Source organism: Momordica charantia, assembly GCF_013281855.1.
Source record: "Momordica charantia cultivar OHB3-1 chromosome 4 unlocalized genomic scaffold, Mcharantia_2.0 BLBB01000004.1, whole genome shotgun sequence".
NCBI classification, from domain to species: domain Eukaryota; kingdom Viridiplantae; phylum Streptophyta; class Magnoliopsida; order Cucurbitales; family Cucurbitaceae; genus Momordica; species Momordica charantia.
Window position 1 is genome coordinate 971,471 of NW_028275162.1, and position 17,659 is coordinate 989,129.

The 17,659-nt window shown below is 35.3% G+C and overlaps 2 protein-coding genes and 2 pseudogenes across 3 annotated transcripts; 3 read left to right on the forward strand and 1 right to left on the reverse strand.

Moving 5' to 3' along the window:
• The first annotated feature begins 807 nt into the window (after nucleotides 1-807).
• On the forward strand, nucleotides 808-4,143 carry AAC3 (ADP/ATP carrier 3). Its single transcript, XM_088123463.1, has 4 exons — nucleotides 808-966; nucleotides 2,057-2,545; nucleotides 2,944-3,315; nucleotides 3,508-4,143. Exons 2-4 carry the CDS (start codon nucleotides 2,078-2,080, stop codon nucleotides 3,805-3,807), a joined length of 1,140 nt encoding a protein of 379 aa, XP_087979589.1. The 5' UTR covers nucleotides 808-966; nucleotides 2,057-2,077; the 3' UTR covers nucleotides 3,808-4,143.
• An 806-nt stretch (nucleotides 4,144-4,949) lies between these two features.
• LOC111016708 (leucine-rich repeat extensin-like protein 4 pseudogene) lies at nucleotides 4,950-6,396 on the forward strand (annotated as a pseudogene).
• Nucleotides 6,397-9,388: 2,992 nt separating this feature from the next.
• On the forward strand, nucleotides 9,389-11,402 carry LOC111016710 (wax ester synthase/diacylglycerol acyltransferase 3-like; annotated as a pseudogene). Its single transcript, XR_015790371.1, has 3 exons — nucleotides 9,389-9,472; nucleotides 9,849-10,424; nucleotides 11,239-11,402. The product of XR_015790371.1 is annotated as a wax ester synthase/diacylglycerol acyltransferase 3-like (transcript).
• Nucleotides 11,403-13,993: 2,591 nt separating this feature from the next.
• On the reverse strand, nucleotides 13,994-17,065 carry LOC111016711 (wax ester synthase/diacylglycerol acyltransferase 5). Its single transcript, XM_022292190.2, has 6 exons — nucleotides 16,921-17,065; nucleotides 16,615-16,825; nucleotides 15,951-16,526; nucleotides 14,887-15,243; nucleotides 14,631-14,768; nucleotides 13,994-14,309 (listed from the first exon to the last, which is right to left on the reverse strand). Exons 2-6 carry the CDS (start codon nucleotides 16,795-16,797, stop codon nucleotides 14,157-14,159), a joined length of 1,407 nt encoding a protein of 468 aa, XP_022147882.1. The 5' UTR covers nucleotides 16,798-16,825; nucleotides 16,921-17,065; the 3' UTR covers nucleotides 13,994-14,156.
• Nucleotides 17,066-17,659: the final 594 nt, after the last annotated feature.

Below are 17,659 nucleotides of genomic sequence, written 5' to 3' on the forward strand. Positions count from 1 at the left end.
ATGATTAAATACTTATGTCCAAAAAAAGCAGGATTAAGTCTTGATGGTAATATGAAAATATAAACGAATTGTTCACGAGTATTTTTGCTTCTGTTTTATCAATCTTCCGAGTAAGTTGGGGCTTCTGACCGTCCCGTTCCTGGTCCATTTGACCAACAAACCCAAACGAATTTCAGCTCCAGAGTAAGTTTGGGCTTTCGACTGTCCTGTTTCTGGTCCATTGACCAACAAGCCCAAACAAATTTCAGCTATGAAGTTTGGGCTTTTGAACGTCCCGTTCGGCCTATTTGACCAACAAGCCCAACCATCGAGGACCAACACTCTTCAGCTCCCAAGTAAGGGCTTTTGACCGTCCCATTTCTGGCCCATTTGACCAACAACTCAACTACCAAGGACCAGCATATTTGGGGTAGCGGAATGGCGAAAAAAAAAAGTTTGTTTGAAAAATGGCAAAAAAAGATTAAATATCACCGAAAGGGCCAATTGATTTTTCTTTTCCGCAGAATCCAATAATTTATTTAGACAAATTTATCCCTCATATAGAGAAAAGATGACAATAAATAAAACAACCAACAAATCCAGAGAGTGTAAATGCGCTTGTGTATAAAGTAGGGAAACAAAACAAGTTTCAGCTCCCAAGTTTGGGCTTTTGAACGTTCGTTAGTGGCCAATTTGACGAGCCAAGCCCAACCTTCGGCCCACTATGGTACCGACCGTCGGCGCCGCCTCTTGGCTCCACTGTCCATTTAGTTACAGCTCGTTAATCATTTGAAACGACGAGTGGCATATTTGTCATTTCAGGCGCGAGGAAGGGCGAAAATGTCATTATGGTTGAAACCCTAATTTTCTCGAGCTCTCTGACTATATGCCGATGCTTCATTTCTGCATGAAATCGCATTCCGCGAGGCACCTACTTGGTGATCTCTCACCATTTCTGTCTCTTATCACTCTCGGCGGCCATTACAGGTTGGAGTTTTTTCCTTTGATCTTGTGCAACGTTTCGTTCTTTTTCTGTCTTGACTTTCTCACACCATCTGTTTACTTACTGAGAATATCCTAGTTGACTGGCAAGAACTCTAGTTCCTTTTGCTACTTAACTCATGATGTGGTGATCTACGTTGTTATTCATGGAGACCATGGCGTAATTCTACTATCATGGTTATGTTGACCGTGTTCTGTCTCTGGCTTTACTGAGATTTGTTGTTGGCATAAGGTCCTTTATTTGTTATTGCAAATCATTGTTATTGCTTTATTAGTACCTTGTTTAGTTAGCTTCAGAAAGGTTTTGCGTGCTCTTAGTACTTCTGAAAAGTGGAATTTCTGCTTTCTCTTACCCCTTGGTTTTGTATAGAGAAATGAGAATAGGAAACCAAAATTTAGTATTTTACATTTTTATGGTTTGACATATGTTGCATTTCTACTTCTACTCTGTTTTATATGCTTCTTGGTATATTCCTTATCATAATTTTCTGTGCTAAATGTGGTTGGTGCTGAGTGAGGAATCTCAAAAGTCGAATCCTAATGGTGTGGCGGTTAGGTTTCATTTGTATGCTTTCGGAAATTTGGCATATCTTAACTGAACTGTTGGCATGGGTTTGTTGTGTACTTGTATTATATGGTCTAGAGAACCCTTACATTAATTGTTTTTAAATGTTTAACTATATTTCTTGAGACATGAAGTAACAAATGTACTTTAGAATTCACAAGTTACATTAAATTTTCTGTTGCTTGTATTCATGTCCCCCGAGCAGTGGTTTTCAGTTCACACTTTATGGGGTGTGTGACTGGAATATAAGGCTTCGACTAGTTAGCTGTTCTTGCTTTTGATGTTTATATTAGATAAGTGAAAGTATTCCTGCTAGTTGCATGAATGCCTTCTGCGCTTAAAAAATTGTTTTTCAGTTGTATGGGTCATGCTTGAGTAGTCTAGTTTTTAATATATAAAACAAAGTTTTAAATGAATGTTTTTATTAATTCTTGTTTTCACTTTGTGTTATGTATAAATGGAGGGATATGTTAAGCATGTTTTTCTTACATTTATCTGGCACTTATGTAGGTCACCGTCTGAGTCACTACAATGGCAGATTCGTCACAACATCCATCAGTGTTTCAGAAGATATATGGTCGTTCTTACCTCACTTCTAGGCTTTCCCCTGGCTTTCAGACCAGGAATTACAGTACAACAGGTGTACATGTGAATGGAGGTCTGGTGAGTCCCTTACAGGCGGCTTATTATGGGACTGGCTTTGCTGGAGTTTCACCTACTCATTTTCTTGTACAAGCTCCTTCTGAAAAAGGTGCAGCCGGCTTTGCTGTGGATTTTCTAATGGGAGGAGTATCTGCTGCTGTATCCAAAACGGCTGCTGCTCCAATTGAGCGTGTCAAACTGCTGATTCAAAATCAGGATGAAATGATTAAGGCCGGTAGGCTATCTGAGCCATACAAAGGAATTACTGACTGCTTTGCCCGAACAATTAAAGATGAAGGAGTCATTGCCCTATGGAGGGGGAACACTGCAAACGTTATCAGATACTTCCCCACACAAGTCTGTTTCTTTTGTTTAGATAATTTCTCTTTTAAATATAAATCCTCATGTTTTTCTTGATTTTTTTGGTCTCTGTGTCACTACTGGTGCACTGATTGTCTATGAATTGCGCATCTGAAAGTGTTGATTCTTCTTTATTTTTAAGCTTGGATATCCTTCCCTAGAGATACGAGTAAATAATTTTGCCATTGCAGTGTACCCTTCTTCCCTAGTAGGGTAGTAGGATGGGAGTAGAAGTGCAATTGTGAAAAACTTTTTAACATGATTTTCCCCCTGTATTTCTCATTTAATCTCAGCTAATTGAAGTTCTGCACCTTGATTCTGTTTTTCTGATTTTTCTTCCCTTTTTTCTGTTAAAAGAATTATGCTGAAGCTTCTGGAAATTTCTGGTGCACCAGGCTTTGAATTTTGCCTTCAAGGATTACTTCAAGAGGTTGTTCAACTTCAAGAAAGACAGAGATGGTTACTGGAAATGGTTTGCTGGGAATTTGGCTTCTGGTGGTGCTGCTGGTGCATCATCTCTTTTATTTGTTTATTCCCTTGATTATGCTCGAACTCGTCTGGCTAATGATGCTAAGGCTGCTAAAAAAGGTGGTGAGAGGCAGTTTAACGGTCTTGTTGATGTTTACAAGAAAACCCTTAAATCTGATGGCATTGCTGGGCTGTATCGTGGATTTAACATCTCTTGTGTTGGAATTATTGTGTATCGTGGTCTATACTTTGGAATGTATGATTCTATGAAGCCTGTGGTTCTGGTTGGCGACTTGCAGGTTGGTAAATTTATTTCCCTTAGTTTTACTTGTTTTTTTAGATTTCTGTAGTGATTTTTAGACGTAACAATGACACTCAAATATAATATATTCTGCTTGTTGAAAAGATAACATCATAATTTTCTTCACTTGCTGTAATATCCGGAGTCATCCCTATGTGTGTATTAACATGGGTTTTGTTCAATTTGACAGGATAGTTTTCTCGCTAGTTTCTTGCTTGGATGGTGTATCACAATAGGAGCTGGTTTGGCCTCTTACCCCATTGATACCGTCCGAAGAAGAATGATGATGACCTCGGGAGAAGCCGTCAAGTACAGTAGCTCCTTGGACGCATTCAAACAAATCATCAAGAATGAGGGTACTAAATCTCTCTTCAAGGGTGCTGGAGCAAACATTTTGCGTGCCGTTGCCGGTGCTGGTGTGCTGGCTGGGTACGATAAGCTCCAGCTCATTGTTCTCGGCAAGAAATACGGTTCCGGTGGTGGCGGTTAAAAGAGCTTTTGAAAAGACTGCAGGGTGAGTAAAAATTGTGTAGTTTCTGAATAAGTTGTAATGAACGAATGTTTCCTTCAGCTTCTGTAGAGTCACTAGGAGGAATCCATTCTATCAAAGCATCGCCAAAATTCTGAATGTGTTTGTGCTTGAGCTTGAAGATGTAATTTTGGTCATCCGAGAATTCTTAGCCATAGTCATTGCCTCGAACCGAAATGTTTGTATTTCGAGCATTGCTCATTCGTTTGGCATATCGACACTCTGTTTTTAGCAGACTGTCAGTCTCAAACACTGTCTTGCTTAGCTTCTTCTATAATATTATTCAAGTTTGCTTTCTGCGAGCAGCAGTCAAACCCAAAACTAAACATTGAATATTGAATATAGCTCGTACATGCATTTACAATCCAACTTTTGGATCAATTTCTGCGATGATTTTATGAGGACGATGATGGTTTTAGAGATTCTCTGTTGAATTTGTTATCTTAAAATCCACGTTTAACTCTACAGGTGAACAGATGAGAGATACCTATGTATCATACATAAATTTTAACTTTGGATACAAATCTTTAGTGAACTAACTTGATCCTTAAGAAACATAAAATTTTCCTAACTGATATTCAAATAACAAAGTCTTGTAAATACAGAGCCATTAAAACAAAAGACAGCCATGATATAATTATCCCTTCAGTTCCAAGAAACCTCAAGAAATGAAGGAGAAGAGTCTGAAGAAGCCGTCTCTCTCGAGTTCCACTTCAAACAAACTGCGAAAACAACCGTGAGGAGCGAAGTCCTTATCAAGCTTTTTAAGCCATTTTGTTGCTCTCCCATAAACCATAGATCTTCAATGAAAACTTCACCTCATCAAACCCAATGTTCCCTCTTCTCTCAGCTTTCTTTAATACCCCATTCAAAATCTGTACTTTCAGGCCAATCGTAACGGTTAACTGTCGCTGTAATAAACATATGCCATTGGGAAAATACTTTCTTCCTCCATTATCATCTCCATAAGAAATTAAGCTTCTTATTGGACATAAACAGCATGATTAAGCATTGGACTGAATATTAAGCTGCAATATGCAGCTGCTTATATAAACCAAGAAGCTAACTAATCACTCCCACAAGACTTAAACCTGTTCCAAACAATGGCTTATCCATTCTCATCCTTCTCTGCCAAAGCCTTAATCTTGTTACTCCTCCAGTTATCTTCTCTATTTAACAGCCTAACCGCTAAACTTGAGGGCATCACAACCCATAACAGCCACCACCACCACCGTACCCGATCTTCGGACACGAACCCAAGACTCCATCAAGCTTTCCTTGCCCTCCAGGCGTGGAAACAAGTCATTTACTCCGACCCCAAAAACTACACCACCAACTGGGTGGGACCTTCAGTTTGCAGCTACTTTGGAATATACTGTGCCCCATCTCTCGACGACCCAAAACTTCAAGTCGTCGCCGGAATCGACCTGAACCACGGCGACATCGCCGGATTTCTCCCAAACGAACTCGGCCTTCTCACAGACCTTGCTCTGCTCCATCTCAACAGCAACCGTTTCTGTGGGATTTTGCCTCATTCTTTGGCCAATCTCTCACTTCTCTTCGAACTTGATCTAAGCAACAACAGATTCGTAGGCCCTTTTCCCTCAGTCGTCCTCCTCCTTCCCAAATTAAGCTTTCTCGACCTCCGTTTCAACGAATTTGAAGGGCCTATTCCCCCTCAACTTTTCAACAGAACCCTCGATGCCATTTTCATAAACAGCAACCGTTTCACCAGCATTATCCCTCAGAACATCGGCGGAAAATCGGCCTCCGTGATTGTGTTTGCGAATAACAATTTTGGGGGCTGCCTTCCGCCGACGATTGCGAGCTTCGCGAATAGTTTGGAAGAACTTCTGTTGATGAACACCAATTTATCGGGTTGTTTGCCGCAAGAAGTTGGGTTTTTGTACAAATTGAGGGTTTTGGATGTGAGTTTCAATAAATTAGTTGGGCCGCTGCCTTATAGTTTGGCTGGGCTGGCCCATTTGGAGCAGTTGAATTTGGCCCACAATTCGCTGAGTGGGAATTTATACGAAGGATTATGTAATCTTCCAAATTTGGATAATGTGACGGTTTCTTACAACTACTTCTGTGAGGAAGAGGGGATTTGCCGGAACTTGACGGTGAAGGGCGTGGCCGTTGATGATCGCCGGAACTGTTTGCCGGAGAAGCCGCTGCAGAGGAGCAAGAAGGAATGCAGTGCGGTGGTTGATAATCCGGTGGACTGTTTTGAGCATCCCTGCGGCGGCGGCGGTGGCGGTGGAGGTGGTTTTGGTGCTAGTATTGCTGCGGTTCCGGCGTCGGCGCCGATTTCTTCAACTTCTTCCGTTGTTGCCCCTACCCACTCGTGATTTGATGTTGTAATATAAGGGTTTGATAAGTCATTTTACAGCTATAATAAGGTCCATTGTTGGTTTGTATTAGAAATTATGTGAGTTTGTGAATATGCTTTGTGTGAGTTTTTTGTTGCATTGGTTGTGAGCAACTATGATAATACATAATGTAAATTTTTTATATAAAAGGATTTATTAAATATATAGATGAGATGTTTCTTTGACACGTTAATAAATTGTATGGTAAATAAAGACAAGGATAATCTTTATAAAAATTAAAAAAAAAAAGACTGTAAGGGCCACCCACAATATATACATACAAATAAATAAAGGATCCGTTTTGACATGACATGGATGTATTCATATATCTCCGATTTATTTTACAGTTCCATCTATCACTTTATTGTGAAAGACCAGATCAGTCCGTTTCGCCATACCCATACCAATAATCGGTTCATGTAAAAACGGATGTATTAGCTCACGTAAAAGTATGCGTAGAATACCAAAGGGCATTATTCAAGTTCAAGTAGAAAAATCATACCCAAACTATAATTTGTAAAAATTAAACCCCTGAACCTTCCTAATTGAAAAAAGTTGCACACTTAAAAATCCTAATTCAAAAAATTAAACCTAAAAATCTAATTTTAGTGGCCCTGTGACTAGTTCCTCTAATTTTTGCTCTCCGCAAAAATACTCATCAACGTTCGTGACTCTTTCCCAATTAGCTCACAAGGGGCATGTTAAGGAAAATAAAAGGGACTTGGTTTATAATATACATGGACTAATTCTTATCATTGGCAATTGGTTTCGAAATGGAACCTCACGAATATTGACATGTATCATAGTCCAAAACTTTAAAAATTAAAACACCAAAAAATGGCAAAAAAAGAAAGCATTCATTCCCCTTCTATATCTTGCATCTATAGTATTTTTGTTCCGGCGGATCACTCTTCCATTTAATAAAAACCTAGAATCTCGGTTACTAATGGGTGGAAAATACTAGACAATTGGATTTTTTTTAATGATATTCCAGAAAAGGGTATTACAAGAAACGCTAAGAATTAGATGAGCTTTTTCTCTTGGACGAAATGCTATACGAAATACTCAGAAACACATCTACAAAAGCATGTCTTGAAATCTACAGAGAAACTATCCAATTGATCAAGATGCACAATTAGGATCATATCCATAAGAATTTTGCACTTCTTGACAAATAATATAATTGTCCAATTGATCAAGATGCACAATTAGGATCATATCCATAAGAATTTTGCACTTCTTGACAAATAATATAATTTGTGTCGTTATTCTAAGCGGTTATTCTATTCTTAGTAACAATGAAGAACTTGTTATTACCCGAGAGTTCCTATACAACTTAACCGACACATGTGAGATCTTTTAACAGTTTCAATAGAATAAGAATCGCCGCGAGCTGGTTAGACACGTATAGGCACATGTTTTTGCTAATTTTTTCAAGAAACTAAACCCTATATACTACTCTCCTAATTGGCCCAATTTCTGCTATTATTCCAAGGGGAGAGTTCCTTCCTAATATGTAGGAGAACTCCAGCCATAAATAGTATGCATATAATGATTAATCAAAGAAATGAAAAAGAGAGTGTGGGTGAGAAGAAATATAGAATTGCACTACTTTCAAAAAGTAATTAATGATGTTTAAATTGAATAGGGATTGCTTTTATGGTAGAATAAGTTCCAAACTTTAATTTTTAGCCCCTTTTCTTGTGTTTAATTTGGAGATTTGGCAGGTACTCATGTGGGATGAGAAAGCCAACCTTTTTTTATGCAGGCATTTGCCTACTACTTTGCATTTTGTGTGAGGCATATTAAAATGTGCTACTTTATTCATTTGTTGCACCATTTACTTATATACTCTCTCTATCATTTAGCTTTGGAAAGGGAGAGATAACAGACCAGAACAAGAAGATTTCTTTAACTCTATTGTTTTAATTTTAAAAGGTTTTAGTTTAGTTTATGGTCACTACGATTCGGTTAAATCTCGTGAGTTGTCCTGCATAGTGACGTTTTTTTTTTAATTTATAGGGTAATAAAGCTAATTTTACTTTTCTAATTTCAGTAGCTAGTGTGTTAGGTAACTATATTAGAAGTTAGATTTGATTAAAAATTAGGAGGAAATGAATGGATTTTCGGTGGATTCGGTTTAAGTACCGTGCATGAGATTTAGCTAAATTATACCGTTCAAATTGAAACTTTAAAATCATATGAACAAAATTGAAACTTAATAAAACTTTTTTTTTGTCTGCATTTGACAGCAGTTTATTTTAGGGATTTCAAGTTTTTTAATATATATTTTTGACAAATGGGAAGAGAAGAGAGTGCATAAAATTTTCAACAATATTTAGGTGTTCTACTCTTCATTGTTAGTATTCATGGTGTGATATTGTCTGAGCTTAACCCTCACGACTTTACTTTTGATTTCAGGAGATCTCATACCAATGGAATAATTGTCCTCATCTAATATATCATGGATTTTCCTAGCCAAGATAGAACTTTGTTTGTATTCCTCTTACAAACCCAACAACAACAGAAATAGTCCATGTATTATAAATTTTTGACAAGTCGTTCCTCTATCTTTTTGATATAAGATTGAATTAAAATTGAAATACAGTTGAACCTTCTACTAGAGGTGTTCCATAAATAATGTCAGTAAACAAGTAGATAGCTCAACTAAGAAATGGACCAGATTCGATTAAAAAAAAGAAAGGTTTTGTACATGTTATACCTTTCGTCACCATCGTGGAAAATCTAGGTATGAATATGTCGTAGCCCACGTATATTATAATTTTTTTTTTTTTTTTGTTAAACTCATCTTTTCTCCTGCATCGATATTCTAAGGTCATTACTTATACACATATTTTTGGTATATTTCGAGTTCATTAGGTATCATGAGACTAAAGTTTTGAAGAATGATTGGTCCGTTAGAGAGGAAGGATCATGCGCGTACGTGTAGTGTAATACTAAACTAACACCTTTTTTTGGCCCTATAAAACGCCACTCTCACCGTAATATGAATTTGTCCTTAATTATAAACCATTATAATCTCTCTTCAAATATAATTCATTTTTGCAGGCATATGCAGATGGAGATTTTTGAAGATTGTTCAGTCCCCCCAATGAGCCCTATGAGCCAATACTTCAACACCTCACAAATGTCTGTTTCAATTTTGGGTGTTTTCGAACTCCAAACTTCAATCTCTCCATCCCAAGCCATTTCAATCATCACTGGTTCTCTCCTTCCCACCAACCAGCGCTATGGTTTGTTGAAATATCCATATAATTTTTTAGTACAACATGTGGGAGTGAGGGATCGAAACTCACAACTTCTTGATTAGAGATATATACCAGTTACCATCGAGCTGTGAGTTAAATTTATCCAACCCATCAACTTGAGCTTCTGGATTTAGTGGTTGTTTATTCATCTTTAGGATGATATCAAAGTGGGTGGTTCTGTATTTGAACCTTTGAAAATTGTTATTTCCTTCTCATTTATTATGATTTTCACTTGTTAGGTTTTGTTGCAATTTTTCAAGCCCACGACTAAGGAGGAATGTTGAAATATTTCGTATATGAATTAAATCAGAACTTTTAGATTGAGTGGTGATTTATACATAAAATTCGGGTTTTGAAACAGGTGAAAGATACAAACGGGGAGAGAAAATGGAAGAAAGTTGAAGTGGATCCAGAAGAGCATGTTTTCGTGCCAACTTTTCCATCAAATTGGTCGCTTGAATTTGAACTCTTTGATGCATATTTCGACGAGTATATGACAGATTTGGCTCTACAACAGCTACCCCAAAATAGACCATTGTGGGAAATTCATGTAATTCAGTATCCCTCGAGTAATGTAGCTGGAATCATAGTTTTCAAGTTTCACCACTCACTTGGCGATGGCTATTCTCTTATGAGTCTTCTGTTTACTTGCTTTAAAAGGACAGATGATCCTTCATTCCATTAACATTTCCTTCGAGGAAATTCTCTGAGAAATCATCAGGCCATATTCTAAATCGCATGTCTCGAATTTTGTCTTCGGCTATGAACAGCGTAACGGATTTTGGATGGAGCATAATCAAAAGCAGTGTTCTTGAAGATGACTTGACACCCATAAGATCGGGTGGTGATCATGGAGTGCAGTTTCGGCCAATTGCAATTTGGTCAATATCATTCTCTCTTCATCAACTCAAACAAATCAAATCCAAACTTAAAAGTGGTATGATTGCTGGTACTTGATTGCTTTCACCGTCGGTTTTGTCTTTAAAAGTAATCGTTTTTGTCCTTATTTACAAAATTTTAACGCAACAAAAACTTTTTATCACGCAGTTGTGCCAATATATCAAGCAAATTGTTGATGGTAAAGTTGAGTGTTTATCAAGATCCATCAGTTCCATCTCAAAATCAATTGACAATGGGAGCAGTAGTCCATGTATATTATAAATTTTGTTAAGTATCTTATCCTTAATCTACCCTCTCAAGATCGTTGCTCTTTTGACTTGTCGATCTTGGTCGGATTCCATTTTTGAACTGGATGCTTGTTTGAGTGTTTTGGACTATGATATTTCATGGGATGGTAAGTGTAAAGAGCCAACTGGTTTAGAAATAGAACTCATGAATATTAATATGGTATCAAACACCAAAAAAGTCAAACGAGTCCAAAAATGGGATCCGACACAAAATTGGTGAACCCAAAATAAGCACTATTTTGAAGGACATGTTAAGGATACCATATGATAATTATCATCTGATAAAGACCTAACCAGAGTTTATAAAAATAAAAATCATAACAAACATTTAAATTAACCAATAAATATTCCACTTTTTTTGGATGAGTTAAAAATTATAATATTAATATTTACATCTAGAATGATATTTTATTGATATTTTTTTATTTTATCTTTTTTTTTCAGTAAAATGTTGATTCACAGTTTCAACAATTTCACCTAAGTCATATTGACTTATATTGAATTGATAGATGTATAAAATTATCGATGAAAATATTGACATGTCCGCCCATTTGTTTGTTTTAGGAAAGGAGCCAAATATGCTACGAGACAATGAAAAATTCAAGCGTAATAATTTCAAATATGATTGGGCCAAATGAGAAAATGGCTTTGATGGGTCACTCTGTAGAAGGAATCTATTGTCTATGTGGCTGGCTTACCTCAGGTACTCTTAATATTTATTTTTCTTGTCATTAATTAAATATATACATGTATTTAAATATATCAAAGTTCAAATTACAAATTATAGATCTGGATCCTTAACATGTATCTTCAAGATCGTGGCTTTTTGACTTATCGATATTGGTTGGATCCCATTTTTGGACCAGATGTTCGTTTGAGCTTTTATACTCTGATATCATATTAATATTCATGAGTTCCATCTCAAAATCAATTGGCTATAAGAGGAGTAACTAGCTTTTATTATACATCTGGATCCTTAACATTCCTCTTCAAGATCGTGACTCTTTTGGCTCATCGATTTTGTTCCATTTTTTGGTCGAAGGCTCGTTTTGACCTTTTAAGCTTTAATACCATTCATGGGGTTCCATCTGATCAAAACCAATTAGCTATGAGAGAAGTAACCCACTTATATTATGAACCTAGATCCTTAACATGCATCTTCAAGATTGTGGCACTTTTTAGCTCATAGAATTTGGTCGGATCCTATTTTTGGACCAGATACTCATTTGAGCTTTTGAGCTCTAATACCATATTAATATTCATAGAGTTTCATCTCAAAACTAATCTCACTTATATTATAAACCTAAATTCTTAACATGCATCTTCAAGATCGTGACTCTTTTTGGCTCATCGATTTTGATTTAATCTCATTTTTGGACTAGATGTTCATTTGAACTTTTAGAATCTGATATCATATTAATATTTATAGAGTTTCATTTTAAAATTAATTGACTAGAAAAAAATAATCAACTTATATTATAAACTTATATCCATCAAATATTTTACTAGTATTTAACATCTCTCTTGTACGTACAACTTTGGGAGTAGAGCTCATATGAATGGGGAGATTTCTTGGACTCTAGTGTAATTGTACCACAACTGCTGTGGAGAGCAGAGGAAGCAGGTTTTTAATGTGAAAACGACGAAATCAACCATAGACCCGACATAAAAGGCAGTAGTTAGGTTCAAATTTCAATGTCGTTGGGAGTTCGAATTTTATGAAAATGTAAATGAAAATATTCATAATTCTTTTGAGAAAATTATAAAAATTAAATATTTAAATTAACAAGGAGGCTTTTCACAATGTCAAATTAATAAATATATGAAAAATATGATAGTAAAAATATTACTAAGATCCACATCGATAAAAGAAAAGACCTTATACAAGTTTATCTCATGGGGTGTTGAAATTTTATATATTGTTTGAGCAACCAGTCAAAAAATGGAATCCGGTCAAGATCAATGAGTCAAAAAGAACCACGATCTTTTTGGTTTTGAGATGGAACCCATGAATATTGATAAATATCAACATGTCGATGAAAATTTAATAAATTAGAACTTGATGATGATTCCTGTTTTTATTTTTTATTTTTTTATTTTAAAAAAAAGCAATCATATTTAATATATTAATATTCATTGGTTTTATCTCAAAACTAATTCGTTTTGAGACGAAACCTTATGAATATTGATATGATATCAAGGTCAAAAAAATTAAAATAATTATTCGATAAAAAGAAAATCCAATTAAAATTGATAACCCAAACGAAGCATCACGACATGTCTAAGAATCTCAATTTGAAAAAATAAAGTTTCATTATCAATTAATTTTGTCACAGACACCTCAAAAATATGGATACAGAATTTTAAAATCTTGTGATCTGACCCATATTTATTATACCGCATTATCAACTCCTTTGTTCCTGTCCGGTGTGCAAGTAAGTCAGTCCAATCCAATAATATTACTTTATTTCTGCTTCCTTTCTTGATGGAAATTCTCAAGGCTCTTTAATTATGATCCGGCTTATGTCAATTCAATCTGCCAAAACTGGAAAATTGAGACTTTTAACCGTTTTTTTTTTTTAATTATATTTGAAACTTTTGATCTATTTTCTTAAAAAATTTTACCTCTTTTTACTTTTTGCTTTTGTAGAATTATCAAAATATTTCCATTTTTCAAAAAAGCATGGCTCCTTTGATTCCCTCCACCAATCTAAATTTACATAATCCCGACATAATATTGCATATTTAATTTAAAAAAATCAAGATTTGATGAAACTCGAATAAAATTGCATAAGAACTCCCATTCCCCAAGAGGAGATTTTTTCTTTCCAACCCTGTTAACCTTCCACACCTTCTACTGCTAATTTTTAGCTTAATTGATTGATGTTTAGTAATTGATGGGACTTTTTCTTTTAATATATAATCTAGAATTGGTAGGTTTCTAGTTTTTAACACCTATCATCGGACACCTACGTCTATTCGGTCAAGACCCAAATTCAAGAGACATCAAAGATTTTTTTGTATTAAATTCACCAATAAATTTGAACACAAGATTTCATAGGTAAGTGATACCACAAGATTCATGTCTTGGGATTTAATTGATATGACTTTTAAAAATAAAAGTGAGTTAATCGGTATTTAGCAATCTAACCTAATCAAATTTTGACTTAATGGGCCAAAAATCGAACATAATTTAGCAGTGATTGACATATATTTCAAACTAATATGTTGAGTTCAATTCCTACCCTATATATTGTACTAAAAAGAAAAAATTCAACTTAATGGTTGATTTACCATAGCTAGTAATTGATTTATTAAGTTAAAAAAATTACCTATATAGAAATAGGTAAAAAATTATTACATTAACTTTGTAATTTAGTACTACAAACCAAATTGAACATAATGTCTCACAAGCACGCACTTTTGGTGGAATTGAAATACATAAATATCTGAGTAAAAACGTCTTGAAGCAGCTTCGAAAATTAGATCGAACTTCTTTTAGCAGCTTTCATCAGTGTCCTTTTGAAGGCATCCTCAATACATACTTTCAATTTCTGTTGATCTATGAAGCACTTCTCACCTCCAAATACAATCCTCAAGTCTCCCATGTAACTCACAATTGTTATAAGTAGACTCTACAAACAAATAAATCAGATACACGTTAAATATATACACACACGGTTAAGTATCTCACATTGAAAAAATAAGAGACCTAACAATAGTTTATAATAGACATGGACTACTCATCTTCTAGAAGGAACTCGATGAATATTAATATGGTATCAGAACCCAAAAGTTCAAACGAGTATCCGATCCCATGATCTTGAGAGGATTTGAAGGGAGTAGGTTTAGGATACTGTTGAAACCCATGAGTTTGTTTGATGAAAACGTGGAAATACAAATTCTTGCCCTTACACCCTCTTAAGCTTGGTGAGAAAATAGTTGTGATTGGATACCTGAGGCATGCCTGGGACAGTGAAGTATAAGCCTTTAACAGGACGATTGGCCAAAGCCATTTTCTCCAAAGGCCCAATCATACTTGATATCATGATGCTTGAATTCTTGAGCTTCCTTTTGAACAACTTTGCTCCAACCTAGCACACAGTTAATTAGCATTATATTATTGATATCATCATAATTAAATTGAATTACCATGTTTAATCAGCTGGAGATATTATAAGAAATTTGAAATGGGTTAAGTTAAATATTCACCTCAGGGCCTGTCACGTGGTTTACTATATCAAAAACTTTGGCAGCCATGAAAACGGAGAGAGTGTTTCTCTGCAACATGATTTTTTCTTTGGCTTCCTTGACAAATTCCAAAGGGTTATTTGAAAGGGTAGAATCAATTAGTTTAGGTATTGGGACTGGCAAGAAGGCGATTCGGTTTCCCCACGGCGCATCGGTGTCGGTTTCGAGCATCTCTTTAACTGATTTGTAAGCCTTAGCCTTCCTAGTATTGAGGAGAATCAATGCACTTGAATTTTTCTCACTTGACTGAGGGTTGTGTTCTTGCATGTATAGTCGAACTCCGATGAATATGATTCCGGTGAGGACATCATTAATACTCTGTTAAAAAACCAAAATTCCACACCAGGGTTAAAATATCGATGTGAATGGAGATCTATAGCTAGAACAAGTTTCATCAATCTTATGAAAATAAGTCATGAATCTACCAATTTGCAGTTCATATAATTTAATCAAACCTTAAAAATTATCTTTTTATTGCTACCATTTGTTTTAGTACAACATTGTGGGGGGAGGTTTGAATTTGTGACCTTTTAGTCAAAGATAGATGTCTTAACCACTTGAGCTAAACTCGATTTGGCTTTATTGTTACCATATTAAATAAGTGACATTTTTTATTTTATTTTCATATGACTATAAGTTAATGTTTTCAATAAAGAAAAAATTATTTGGTTTTTCAAGTGGATAAGAGATAATTTAATGATGATTCATGCATAGAAATCAAATTGAAACTCTGAAGACTATGTAGACTAAAATTAAGCTCAACCCATACGTACCCAATTAAATTTGAAATTTAACCATCTTATAATTGTTAGTATTTCTATTGGTAACTTTTTATTGATACTTTTTTTTTGTATGTTTTATTGATATTTACATGACACAAGTATTGGTTGATCATATCAAACTGTCAAATCAAAATATATATATCTCGATGGTATATTTTTAATCTTGATCCTATATTGATTATTAGAAAAAGATATCAAAATATATCACGACCTTATAAGTAAATAATTAAGTAATATATATACCACGTTAAGGTTGTTCTTGATTTGTTTGATTTGATCAAGGGAAAAGGTCATGGTGGATATGGCAATTGGCTTGACAAGCTGCATGCAATCTCCTTCTGGCTTGATGGGTGTTGGGTCGTCTTCAACAAAAGTGTTTTTCATCACACTCCATCCAAAGTTTGATACGACGGAGGAGATTCGACGAGGGAGATGGCTAAGGAGCCCAAAACGAGCATCGTTTTTGGGTTGTTTTGAGTGTTTTCGAGACGGGAACGTGAGAGGAAGAGAAGGATCGTCGGCTCTCTTAAGGCAAGATAAAAGAGTGTTCATAAGACAGAAGCCATCGGCTATAGAGTGATGAACCTTGAAAATTATACTACAAGCTGCATGGCTTGTAGGGTAGTTGAAAACGTGAATTTCCCACAAAGGAATGCTTTGGGAGAAGGGTTTAGTGGCTGTTTTCGTGGCATATTCGTCGAAGTAAGCATCGTATTCATAAGGCGAGAGGTCGTTTGGAAAAGTCGGTACGTAAATGTGGTCTCTTGGGTTAACTTCAGCTGTCTTCCACTTTCTTTCTCCCGTTGACTTCTCTTTTACCTGTTGATTGGAGAGAAAATGACATTACAGTAGTTTGAATGAGTAATTTTAACTTTTTATTCGTATTTTTAGAGCAGAGTGGAGGTACCATGATTGAAGTAAAGCGTGGGTTGGCAGGGAGGAGAACATCAGTTACAATTGAAATGGCGTCAGGGGGAGAGATCGGAGATTCGAGTTCGAGGACTCCCAAAACAGAAACACACATTTCAGAGGTGTTGAAGTATTGGCTCAAAGGGCTCATGGGAGTTGTTGAATCTTCAAGAATCTCCATTAATGAAAGATGTGTGTTGATTCAGTGCCTGCAAAAAGTAATTAGAAAAACAAAAGTTCTAAAAAATCAAAGAAATAACTGAAAGATGAAAAAAGAAAAAAGTTAAAAAGAGTTGAACATTACAAATGAGGGAGGTTCTTTGGAAGTTAGAACAAGGAAGGATTGATCTTGATGGTTTGTGAGCTACTGAATCTTCCCATTTTATAGTCGCAAAATCATCTGAAAATTGACAGAAAAAAATTTAATTAAATTAATGTATCTAAATTCTATCACACGTGCGTTTTTGAAACCCTTCAAAATCGACGTGTTCCTCCTTGTTTTTGGGAGAGTTTGAAAATTCAATTTTTTTTGTTTCTTTTTTGAGACACAAATTCCAAGAGTATATTTCTTTGGCTATTATCTTATTGTTTATTTTATGCCACTACATTTGTGTCAAATCAATCTAGGTCTAATTTAATAGCTTCGTCGCCAGCATTAATTCGTTGATAGAATTAAAGGACACGTAACTTATAAAATGGAGGCAAAATATATATGTGGTCCAGCTCTTTTAGATTTTTCTCAATTTAGTTATTTTATCGTTTAAAACTTTTGAATTTTATGTTTAATATGTTAACAATTTTATCGTTTAAAACTAGTTAATAAAAAATTTATGTGTCATTTAATGGTTGTTTTACTAACCTGACATGCGTGTCAACATACCAAATAAAAAAAAATAAAAAAAATGGTTCAAGACAATGACCCCGCTTTAGACATAACCCCATGTGGTTCTTTGGACTCATCAATCTTGTCTCCATCTCAAAACCAAATATATTATTAACTTTTGTTAGTTGACACCTCTCAAATAGTCATTCATCCGTCTAAC